Source organism: Spermophilus citellus (genome assembly GCF_964194105.1).
Source record: "Spermophilus citellus genome assembly, chromosome: 6".
Taxonomy (NCBI): Eukaryota; Metazoa; Chordata; class Mammalia; order Rodentia; family Sciuridae; genus Spermophilus; species Spermophilus citellus.
The window spans coordinates 82,482,949-82,495,860 of NC_138187.1; the positions used below are offsets into that span (position 1 = coordinate 82,482,949).

At 37.0% G+C, this 12,912-nt stretch overlaps 1 protein-coding gene across 1 annotated transcript in view; it reads left to right on the top strand.

Annotated features, from left to right (window-relative positions):
* MYO3A (myosin IIIA) overlaps positions 1-12,912 on the top strand; it is a gene marked incomplete at both ends in the record, with an annotated part of 197,984 nt that overhangs the window by 124,406 nt on the left and 60,666 nt on the right. The window contains 2 exons of the mRNA XM_081300337.1: positions 8,835-8,988; positions 11,917-12,005. Coding sequence (XP_081156463.1) covers positions 8,835-8,988; positions 11,917-12,005 — 243 coding nt within the window. The remainder of the gene's footprint in view (positions 1-8,834; positions 8,989-11,916; positions 12,006-12,912) is intronic.

The following is a 12,912-nucleotide window of genomic DNA, read 5'->3' on the forward strand; positions in this document are numbered from 1 at the left end:
AGACAATAGAGAGAGCACAACAAACAAATATAAAAATTAAGAAAAATAAAAATGTAAAAATAGGAGATAAAAGAATATACAACAAAAGTGTAATATATTATTCAGACATCCCAGTCCTTAGTAGTCTAATTCATGAAAAGTACTTGGTTTCACTAATGTTGGGGATGTGAGGGCAGGAGAAGAGAGAGGAAAAAAGAAAAGAAAAATCTCGAAGGAAAATACAAGGATTGCTTTTGTGGGAGTTCAGTATCTTTCTTGCCTCTCTTCTCATCCAATAGGTGGGGTTGTCTATTGTTTGCTGGTATCTCTACCCTAGGATGATAAAGGCCATTATGGTGGGAGGTTTGGTTTTGAGGTGTAGCTCTTGGAATGGGGTATAGCACTTGCTGGTCCCCAATGGGAAACTGCACCCCAAGGATCTCCTCTGGGGCCTGCTTGTGTGATGTGAGCACCTGGTCTTATCTCCTTATGTCACCTGTAGACCTCACAATTCCTGGTCTCTAATTTAGTCCCTAAACTGTACCTCTTCCTTTCTACTTCCCAATCCAGAACCTCTCTCTCTGGAGGTCTTGTGGGTTGAGCTCTGGAGGCTGTGCACTTGCCACAGAGAGCTGTTTTTGCATTGGGCAGTTCAGGGCCAGGCTCTGTGAGTGATGCAGCCACAAGCACTGTGCTGAGTTAGTCACTGCAGGGGAGGGGGGAAATTGGGGACTACAGGTACTTTATATGGCTTCCAGGCCCCAGCAGGTGTCCCATGCTGGTAATTGCCCCCAAAGATGGTGACAAAGGTGTCCCAAGATGGAGTGGCTGCTTTCAGTGATGGGGTGTCGGGTTGGGTTGAGCCTGGTGGTGGCATTGAGAGGCGTGTTCAGAGATGCAGCTTGTGGTGTGCAGTGTTGTGGCTGGTGGCTGTCTCCAGACCCTGTCCTGTGTCCCCAGGTGTAGGCTACCATGTGTAGGGGATTATGGCAGTGGTTACAGTGTCCCAGGATGGAGGCAACCAGGGGAGCCCCATGATGGTAGATGGGGGTCCTCATGGGAGTGGCAGCTGGAGGTCCTGCATGCAGGCAGCAGCTAAGTATCCTTCATGGGAGCTGCAGCTGGGTTTCCTCAGTGGGTGGATGGCCAGGGGTCCCAGGTGGGTGCTGAAGCCCATGGTCCTGTGTGGGCAAGTGGCCAGGAGTCCAGCACAGGAGCAGCTGTCAGAGGTCCTCTAATAATTTGCAGAGAAACAGTATTCCCACAACTAGAATCCCAGGTCACAAAGCAACACAGAATGCAGCCCCCTTCTAGCCTGCCATCTTGAATCCCCTGTGTATATTGATTTTAATAACATTTAAATCAACTTTTATCTAAAAGCAATAGGGTGAGAATTAGATGATAATCTGCATGCCCACCCCTTTAAATGAAAGATGAGGAGAATATTTGTATTCTTTTTTAAAACTTGAGACTGAAACTTTTCTGAATGAACTACACCTGAGAATATATCATCTTCTCTCAATTGTATTAATTCCCCTAATGTAGTACTCATATTTTAGCTTTCCATATAACATTTCTCTAGTATTAGTGTTGACTTCTATGTTAGCCCAGAGGGCAGCAAGAAAGTTATACCATTTCCAACAAGGAAGTTTTGTTGTTGTTTGTTTGTTTGTTTGTTGTTTGTGACAGCTTTCACTCTGCATTTCCACAGTAAAAAGATAGCCAAGGTTTAGGCTGTGTTTGTTCTTATTTATATGTTTTCTGATGGTCTTCTATGTGAAAGAGAGTACAAAAGTAATAAAGTATGATATAGAAAATTTGAAGTTCTGTGAGTTACATGTCCGTGAGTTAAAATCCCATATTAAAATCATGTCCCATATTAAAATCCCACGTTAGAAATGTACATCCTTTCTCAAAGGCACACTTGTGCTGGGGCTGTAGCATGGATTTTACCCTTTGTTCTAATTTTGCACCATTGTAAAATAGAAGGAATGAACAAAAAAAATGAACCATGCTCCCTAATAGTTTTTATTTAAAAATAAGGGGAGCATAGGCCAACCATAGTGTGGTCAACCTTAGGCATGAATTCGAACTGGAACAAATGCCAATTGCCCTTTAGGGCAGTTGAGCACCCAGAACACATATATGATGGTACACACCATTGTTTTAGAATCCTATAGATTCATTCTTCTGCCCTACTTGCCCACTTTTGCTTTAGATAAGTTTTCTTCATACATTAAAGCAGCACATTTGACTAGTTATTAGCCGGACTAACGTTTGTTTTTAAAGTGAGCTATTAATGTTTGTTTCTGTACAAAGATGTGCTTTTACATATATCATTTATATTGCACCCGTGGGTTTGGAACTGAAAGCTAAAAGTAATTTTATAAGCAGGAAACTATTTACAGCACATAATGGAAACAATAACTGCAATTATGGCTCTTGCTTCTCCTGTGGAAAGTGATGTGTATGGCTTTCATCTCCAGCTGTTCACATCCTAAAGTTTAAAGCTTTTGAAATTTTGGACATGGACTCATAACACATAATTTGAAGCAATTACAAAGAATAAAAATTCATCCAATACACAACACCTAGATTTTTCAAATTTTTTAACATTACAAAATAAAAAGAATCAATCATCTGATAAAAACTGCATAGGCAATTAAAAACAAACCTCTTATAAATGTCTTCACATTGTTTTGATTTAAAGTGTGACTTTTTTATTTCATATCTTAATTTCTTCCCTATTAAGTCATCTGCGTGGGATGTTGGTAACATGTATCTTATTTCAGCTCTCCAAGAAATAGAGCCCATTTTATAGGCGTTTTCTTTAAACATTATGACACTCAATACATTTAGAAGCCCTTGATACAGTAAATCTCCTTTTTTATATGCTCAGCCAAGTTTGGGACTATCATTTGAATCACATCCAAATGTTCCTTGTGTTCTTACACACTGAACATGAAAGCTGATGTCCTAATCATGAGTTATATCTGGGTGCCCTGCGGCAGCCCCTGGTGGGAACATGTCACTTCCTCAGGCTCCTGGGTCCTACATTTCTTAACAGCCAAACTGAGTAGGAGTCTTTCTTTTTCAGTGATGAAGCTGAGCCAATACCTTCAATGTGATGTGAAGATTCATGGTACTTATTTTGATCATTTGCTCATATTTTAAATATTTTTAAATTTTTGATAAAAATTATTTTAAGAAACATACAATTGGGAACAGAGAGCTGTATAACTACTCTCATTTTCTGCATGTGAAATTACAGCACACTGTTGACAGACTAAAATTTTTGCTAAAGATATAAACAGAACAATAAGCAAGAAACAGTTGAAGGTAAAAGAGATTCTGGCTTATAGAAAACTACATTTCTGAATTCCTAATCCAAATGTCTCCTTACTGTAAGGAGATACCTGACAACAAATGTAGATTTGTAAAATCTTTTATGAATTGTAAGGCATTTTCAAGAATATCATACATAGAAAGTTGGGATTTTTATCTCAACATGTGTAGCACACATCTTTTTCTGAGTAGTGAGGTTATTCTAGAGAGCACCATTCTAAAACTCCTCCAAAGTTCAACAAAATGTGCATAAAATAAAACATGGACATTTTATTAGGAATTACCTGAAATACCTTCTTATTAGATTATTTGTCAAATTCTAAGTTAATGACCAATTGTTACCTCAAATTAATGATGAACAACATACCTTGTGACTCACCGTCAACATTAATATAATAACTAATAGGATCATCAATATGAGCTTTGATACAGGAAGAAAGAGATTTTAAATTATAAATATTATTTTACATCAAGAGTCTGGAATTTTATAACATGGATTATTAATACTTTATTTTCTTCATTTTTATTTTTAAATGCTTAGTTATTTTATTTGTCATTATTAAAAATTATATATACTGTGTGTATGTATATATACATACATACAGAAAAAGAAAAAGTGAAAAACAAATGTAAAATGTTCACACCTGGGGAATTGAAACGGGTTATCTGTATGTCACAAGTAAAACTTACCCCATGATTTACCCAAGGTTACAAGCTGGCAAAACAAAACTACTAACAAAATCCAGGTCTTTTGAGAGCTCTCCAGGGTTGTTCTCATGAAAAAATAAGCAAAGTAGAAGAAAATCAAGGATCTAATAATAACTGGCAGGCAGTAAGTGTATAATATGTGCTAATCATGTATCCATTTTTCCCAAAACCCTCATTTTAGATAAAATGATAATCAAAGAAATGCAAATACAATAATAGATTATCATTTTGCCTATCAAAAATATCAGATAAGAAATTATTAATGAGAACAGTTATTGCTGCTGAGGATGCAGCAAGTTGGGAGATTCACATTGTATTGATTAGAGTGCACAGTGCTGCAAATTTTCAAAAAAGTCAACCTTTGAATGCATATTAGGATCTGTAACACGTCCACCATTCAGTCAACTAATCTGTCCTAAGTTACAAAATACAGAAAAGCTTGGTACACACAGATGAGCCTCAGAGCACTACTTAAAATAAAGAAGTACTCTAAAATGGCCCCTTTATGGAATTGAAAACTACAAGATATCATATTGTATCACCATTCAAAGAATGTTTTAGGAACATTCTTATAGCATTTTCCTTTTTTCAAAGGAGGTAAAGTAAAAATAATGTTGAATTAATAGTAGATTTCTATTTTATTAAAAAAGTTATGCATGAGATTCCACTAAATGTTAATAAGCATTAACTACAGGAGATGGATTATATTTATTAAAAAAGTTATGCATGAGATTCCACTAAATGTTAATAAGCATTAACTACAGGAGATGGATTATATTTGAATTTTTATTACATGTCAGTAATTTCTCTGTATTTTAAATGTTTAATGAACATGTGTCACATTTACAATTAGAATTACACGTACACACATACATATGCACACATAATATGTTGATTTCACCCAATCTTCCTGTCTCTGGAAATATGCTTTTCTAAACAACTTTTACAAGAGGAATTCAGAAAGTTTGTTGTATTTATTTGTGATGGAGGCCACAACAAGATACCACAGACTTCAAGAAAGTCTGCTTTAACCGACAGAAATTAATTTTATCACAGATCTGGAGTCTGAAAGTCTGAGATCAAGGTGTTGTCAGAGTGGGTTTCCCCTGAGTCCTCTCTCCAAGATGCCATGGCCGCCTTCTCTCTGTGTCCTCACAGGGCCTTTCATCTTGACACTGGAATCTCTAGTGCCTCTATGGGAACCAAATTGGACTGGGGTCCTACCCTAGTGAGTTCATTTAACTTTACCTCTTTTTTTTTTCTATTTTTTTTTTTAAAGAGAGAGTGGAGGGGGAGAGAGAGAATGAATGAGAATTTTCAATATTTATTTTTTAGTTTTTGGCAGACAGCATCTTTGTTTGTATGTGGTGCTGAGGATCGAACCCAGGCCGCACGCATGCCAGGCGAGCGTGCTACCGCTTGAGCCACATCCTCAGCCCTTAACTTTACCTCTTTAAACTCTTTTATCTCCAAATACAATTACATCAGTATGTGGAACTTTTAGCATATGAATTGGGGATGGGGTGGATTCAATCTGTAAGACTTAGTCATTTATTTAACAAGCCTAGTGTTGGATAGAGAGGGGAGTAACATGAAGTTCCTGCTTCCAGGGTGATTTCACTCTTGTGGGAGAGATGGAAAACAATAGACATGTATAAAATTCCAGAAATACTGTTAAAAATATAAAGCATGGTAGGATGCTGAAGTGTGGCCAGCTGAGGAAGACAGTTTGCTCAATTACTCTAAGAGATGGAGGGAAGGTCTTTCTGAAGAGGTGAGACCAAAATGATGACAGCTAACATTTAATTGTGCTACCCATCAATGAGGAATCTGTGCTTAAACTTGCACCTGACTTAGGAGGCAGGTAGAATTTCAAAGCCTCTTTTAGATTGTGGGGCCACACTTCCATGATTCTGTGTGAGTCTGAGAACTCAGTGTAGAAATCTTGAATGTCTCCTGGGATGACATTTTAGCCCTAAGTATTTAATGTTGTTTAGGCCCAGCCAAAGACTCTATGGCCACAGAAATGTACCTGCTGTGGACCCTGTGGCTATGGAGGTGTATCTTTTTTGGATGCCTTAGCCATGGAGGTGCACCTGCTATGAGCTTTCTTGTAACAATGTCCATTCATTGCTCATAATCAAAATTCAGTGAAAAACACAAGAACTTGACTGAGGTATCAATTTGGCAACCTCCGAGTCTTCTGACTTCCCTTGCTTCCTTGATATGCATTTAAAATGATTATTCACCCACCCATTTTCAAAAGGGAATTCAGGCAATCTGAACAGAGTGGAAATTATGTAGACTAAATACTTCATCATTAATGCAGATAATAATTCTGTTCATTTTCTGCTATAAGTGTAATTTTAATGTGCAGGACTTTTTGAGGAAATATGGGTTTTGCTTTTCTATGTACAATTAGGCCTTTTGCTATCAAAACTGCTATAAAATATGTAACATTATTTTAGGCATGATTATTTTACTAGGAGTACTTTACTAGAAGCACTCTTTAAGTCCTGAGTACAATAATAGTATTTTTTTCTCCATTGGTTGCCTGGAACCCATAATACTAACAAGTGTCTTTAAGGGGAGTCCATTGTTTGCCAAGTTACTCATCTCTGTTCTGTTTCACCTGCCATAAAAGCATTCCATGGATTTTGACACAGGCAAATAGAAATGACAAATGCATCAGTTTAGACCTTAACCTCATGTCCTTTCTGTATAAAACACACAAAAATTCTCTTGAACTTTGCAGTTGTGACTTAAGCTATTATATGCTGTCAGCATAATGTGTCTAACAGTAAAATAATTCTAGGGCTACAGACTTCTCCCAAGGTTACCTTCAACTGAAAAGGCATGAAGCTCTAAGATGTTGTTTTCATTTTCTTGTACTGAGTAAACTAAATGTCTTTCCAGTTCTCCACTTTTCAGACCATGGGTTAACCTCCTTTTATGCGTTGTATTTTGTTTTATTTTAAAAATACATACATTGGACTGAGGGCATAACTCAGTATGTACAAGGCCCTGGGTTTAATCCTCCCAGCACCACAAAAAATTAAAATTTAAAACAAAAATACATTTTTGTGTGGCACCCTTAAAATAAGATTTTAGTTTCATGAGTCTCATATCATGATGTTTAAAAGTTTGAGTTTACCAAATGCCTCACCTGCCATTCACTAAATTCCAAAGTTGTCAGAAATGAAATTTCTTTCTCTAACCTCTTGGAGTATATTGTCCTAGTGCCCACCTACCATGTTACCTTGAATTATCACCCAAATAATATTTTTTGGTGGGGGAACACTGAATTTTATGCATGTCTATTATTTTCCATCTCTCCCAAAGAGTGAAATCACCCTGAAAGCAGGGACACTCAACCACTGAGCCACATCCCCAGCCCTATTTTTGTATTTTATTTAGAGACTACTGAGTTGCTCAGTGCCTCATCATTGCTGAAGCTGGCTTTGAGCCTGTGATCCTCCTGTCTCAGCCTCCTGAGCCACTGAGATTACAAGTGTGTACCACTACATCCGGCCCCCAAAATATTTTAAATCTGCTGAATCAGGGAGCTTGTTTGAAACATCTCCTTATCATTTGTAAAAGTGCATTGTTATTAGGTATCTGATGAATATATTTCATGAATTAAAAGTATCTTAAAATAGGGCTGGGGATGTGGCTCAAGCGGTAGCGCGCTCGCCTCGCATGCGTGCGGCCCGGGTTCGATCCTCAGCACCACATACCAACAAAGATGTTGTGTCCGCCGAGAACTGAAAAATAAATATTAAAAATTCTCTCTCTCACTCTCTCTCCTCTCTCACTCTCTCTTTAAAAAAAAAAAGTATCTTAAAATAATCATGAAAATAACCTGTAATTTAAACATGGGCAAGACATCCTGCCCACGTCAGCAGATACTCCATACTTACCTAGCAGTAATGTTTGCCTTATCCCTGAAAACCAGTGATTCTCCTACACAGAAGCATCACTAGTAAGTGAAAGCTCAGAGGCCACCTATGTCTCTTCTCTTTTACAAACTTCTGCACTGGGACAGGGGTGTGGTGTGAAGGCAGTCATGGAAACACACTTGTGTTTCTACAGCTTGTGTCCCTTTGTTAAATTAGATCATGAGCACCTGTGTTGCTGTCCTGCAGTCATTGTCTGGTCCATTGCTTTTATTTCACACATCTTGCACTCATCGGCTAGTAATGTACCATATACTTTTGCTTTGTGAGATAGGAATTATTACCCCCACTTAATAGATGAGAGGAGGGAAACTTATAGAGTAAAAACATTTGGAAGGATTATTCAGACAATTAAGTGGCAGAACCCAGGGGTTAATCTGTGTGTCCTTGATTCTAAACCCTGTGGTTGATCCTACGACCAACAGATGTCCACCATATTAACAATGTAAATGTTCAAGTCATGACCAAAAAGTTATGTAAATGTTCTTGAAAAATCCACTAGGAAAAGTACCTTATTCATATTCTATAGATCTTGGAACAGATTCTTACCGTTTTTCATTAACCATGTATTATCTATCCTACATGAAAACTAGAGATGTCTATAATTCTAGGATAGAGACTAGAAATCCTTTTATTACTATCCCAAGTATAATCAGTGCGGATTTTAAGGAATGAATAATTAGGTGGAGAGAAAGTGAGAATGAGTCCCTCAGTTTAAAGGCAATGTCAGATGCAGCAACTTATTATAATACATATACAGCAGAATTTTAGGTTACTATTATTAAGCTACATACTGTTCACACAGTTTTAAGTGAATTTTTCTGTTTATATCATCACCTATAATAGAATGAATACCTAAATGAAGATGTTGATGCTAGAGTTATTGAATATGAAGATAACCGGCCCCTCTTAGATATGTTCCTGCAGAAGCCAATGGGTTTACTTTCCCTACTTGATGAAGAAAGTAGATTTCCCAAGGCCACGGACCAGACCCTTATAGGTGAGTTTCAAATCCAGTGTGACTTTTTGATGCTGTGAATATAGTTATGTAATCCTGAATGATTTTTTTTAAATGATTTTAAATTATATGGGAGAAAGGAGCTGTCACAAAGCCTGCCTAGCTGGTTTTAAAGAAGAAAATTTGAACCTAATACCTGGACCAGTGAATGTTTATAATAAAGTGATAGACGTTGGATTTCTCTATACTTCATGGTAGGGTCCCAATCACAGAATCTAAGGTTAGAAATGACCTTAGATATCATCTATCCCAAGATTAGAAATTGGTGGGCAGAGCAGAAAGACAATTTTAGGATTTGAAAAGATAGCTACCAGGCAGGAAACAAATTCATCTGTGATGTTCCAGCCATTTATTTAATAGAGACAAATAGCCTTAAATTCCTTAATAACCTCTAAGTTACAGCACATTAATAAATGCTTATGATAATAATCCTGAGTCATCAAAGGAAGATTTAATGTATTCATTTTTTTCTGTTTGAGAAGGCAGAGATGAATACAATATACTTAATATGATCATCTAAAATAGTTGAAATGGAGAGGTCTCACTTAAGTTCAAAAAAGAAAATACTTCAGAGTTTTCAGGTAACTGAAAAAATCATTTTTAAAATGTGTAGCACTATATTCCCTGATGGTAAGAAACATTTATTATGTATAATAAGTACTTGCAAAAAATAAAGGTTCACATTTTTTATTATTTACTTTTGGTGATATGCAGAGCCTGTTTCTTACAATTAAGTCCATGATATTGTTTCCCCTTGACCCCCTAATTGGCATGTTCTCTTCTCTAATTGATAATACTAGATAGAAAGAAAAATAACCCCAAAGACATACATTGGAGAAAAAGTACCCTCTTAAACAAATTGTGCTAGGAAAACTTGATAGCCATGTGTATGAGAATGAAACTAGATCCCTGCTTCTCACCCTGAACAAAAATCAGCTCAAAGTGGATCAAAAACCTAGGAATTAGACCAGAAACAGTGAAACTGCTAGAAGTAAATAGCAAGGCAACACTCTAACACAATCATGCAAGCACTGATTTTCTTAATAAGACTCCCAAAGCTCAAAAAATAAAACCAGGAATCAATAAGTAGAATAGAAATAAATTAAAAAGTTTCAGTATAGCAAAGGAAACCATTAAGAGCAGGAAGAGAGAACTCTGTAGGAGAAAATCTTTGCCAGCTAGTCTTCCAACAGGGCATTGATAACCAGAGTATACAAAGAACCAGGAAAATCACCCAAAAAAAACCGAAAACCGAAAAATCTAATCACCCACTCAATAAATGGGTGAAAGATCCAAAGGGACATTTTTTTAAAAAACAAAATACAGATAACCGACAAATATATGAAACAATGTTAATATCCATAGTGATCAGAGAGATGCAAATCAAAACTACATTGAAATTTCATCTTACCCCAGTCAGAATGCCAATCATCAAGAATACAAATGGTGGTAATTGCTGGCAAGGGTGTGGGGGGACATTATTCTTGGTTTATTACAACAGTTTAGTACAACCACCTTGGAAAGCAGTATGGGGATTGCTCAAAAAAACTAGGAATGGAATCAGTATATAATCCAATATTTCCACTACTTGGTATTTATTTAAAAGAACTAAAATCAGCACACCATTGTGATACTTTCATACCAATGTTTGTAGCAGCACAATTCATAATAGCCAAGTTAATGGAAAAAGCCTAGGTGTCTATCAACAAGCAAATGGATTAAGAAAATGTGGTACATATACTAAATGGAGTTCTACTCTGCTCAGCTATAAAGAAACATGAAATTGTCATTTGCTGGTAAATGGATGGAACTGCAGAACATCTTACTAAGTGAAATAAGTCAAACTCAGAAAGTTAGGGGTTAAATATTTTCTCTCATATGGCTGGAGAGAAAAAGGGAATTTAAAAAAAGGTGGGGGGACTCTCATGAAAATACAAGGAATAGCAATAGAGCAGAAGTGGGGTGGGAGGGGAAGGAGGGAAGAAGGGAGGGGAGTAGGGGAGGCCGAAGAGAACTGGGGAATAAAGTTGACCAAATTGTGTTATGTGCATGGATGAATATATCACAATGCATTCCAATTTTAAATATAATTATAACACAACAGTTAAAACATAAATAAATAGAAGGAAGACTAATAGGGTAGAGGAAGGGGATCAGGGGAGGGAGGAGAGAGGGAAGAGGATAGTACTGGGAATTGCAATGGAAAAAACTATGTTATACATGTTTGTGAATATGTCAAAATGAGCCTATTAGGTGTAACTACCCTGCACTAATTTTTTTTTAAATTCCTTCTAAAACATGTTATGGAAAGTTCTCTGAATGCATGAAAAGAAGTTATAGAAATTTAACTGCCTTTGTGGTCCTATTGTGTTTCTTACATAATCAGCAACCTATAGCTCCTCAAATAGAAAGGATGGCCAAACCACTGATATTTTATTTTCTTGGCTTGGCATGAAACTCTTTTTCACAAACCTCTTTGGCCAGTCTCAAGTAGTTCCCTTCCTCTGGACCAGAAGTTCTCAAAAAAAGTAGTCCCCAGACCAGGAACATCAGCAGCACCCGGGAGCTTAGTAGACTTGTGCATTCTTGGCTCCCTCCCAAGATAGTCTACTGAGTCAGGAACTCTGAGGATGGGGACAGCAGCCTGTATTTCAATAGACCTTCAAGGTGACTCTGATTTGTGTGCTAAAGTTTAAAAACTGCCCTAGATCATAATGCAGTGGTAAAACTTTATTAGTGTAAGTTTTGCTTTACTACTTACAGTTGTATTCTAAATCTGCATGGATTAGCTATATAAAATCTTCTGTCTTTGTTCACTGCACATTGTGGTGAAATAAATGATTCGGACTATCAGTTTTCTTTGAGGATTTTCTACATGCCTGACATTGGAGTTCAATTCTTTTTCTACAGAAAAATTTGAGGGTAACCTGAAATCACAGTACTTCTGGAGACCCAAAAGAATGGAACTTAGTTTTGGAATTCACCATTATGCAGGAAAGGTAAGGACACTTTAGAATTATGACTGAGTTTATCTTCAGCCTTTTATCAAATAATAAGAATGGACATGAAAATTATGGCCCCAAATATTGGCATGTGGTTATGATGAAGTGGCTGTTTCTGCCCCTGTCTGTCCCCAATGCTGCTCTCTTGCTTCCTATAATCTGTCCTGATCTTTGCCACTTTGCCAGCCATTCATGACCACTACCACTGAAGGGAAAAAACACAACAAAAAAAACCCTTCTCTGATATTACAGTTTTCATAGAGGAATTTTTATTAGGAAGCTGAGGGAAAAGAGGGAAAAAAAGAAAGAGACAATTCTTTGAGTCTATCTTCCTGGTCTTAATATCTGCTGTGGGTGATTAGCTGGCAATGGTTACCTTCCCCCTTCTTTTTATTAATTATTGTTTTTTTAATGAAAGTTGAGGATCTTTTATGGAAACTGCCCTTTTCGGACTTTAGATGTTTCTCTCCCCACTACAGCTGTTGTCTTTCCTCCCTCTAAATAAGAGAAGGTGCGGGGTTGGAGATACTGTAGATAGCTGAGATAGCCCAGATTGGTTAATGGACTGTTTTGCAGTTGGAGGAAGAGACATCATTCATGCATTGATAGAAACTCATTCACACACCAGAGCAAGGTTCGGATGTGTGATCCTATACCCAGAGATGCCTCACCCCTTTTGTGAAGAATAATGGGCCATGATAATTATGTCATACATATTGGAGGACTGAGAAGATATTCAAATCAAGAAATAATGTATAAAGTGAGAGATGTATTAGAAAAGTTAAATAACATAAAACTACTACCATTCTAGTCTACTTAGCAATTTCCACGTTAGTCAACGTTCCACAGACTTTTGTTGTTAAAAATGTTTAACTTTGAACCATCACAAATATATATATATATA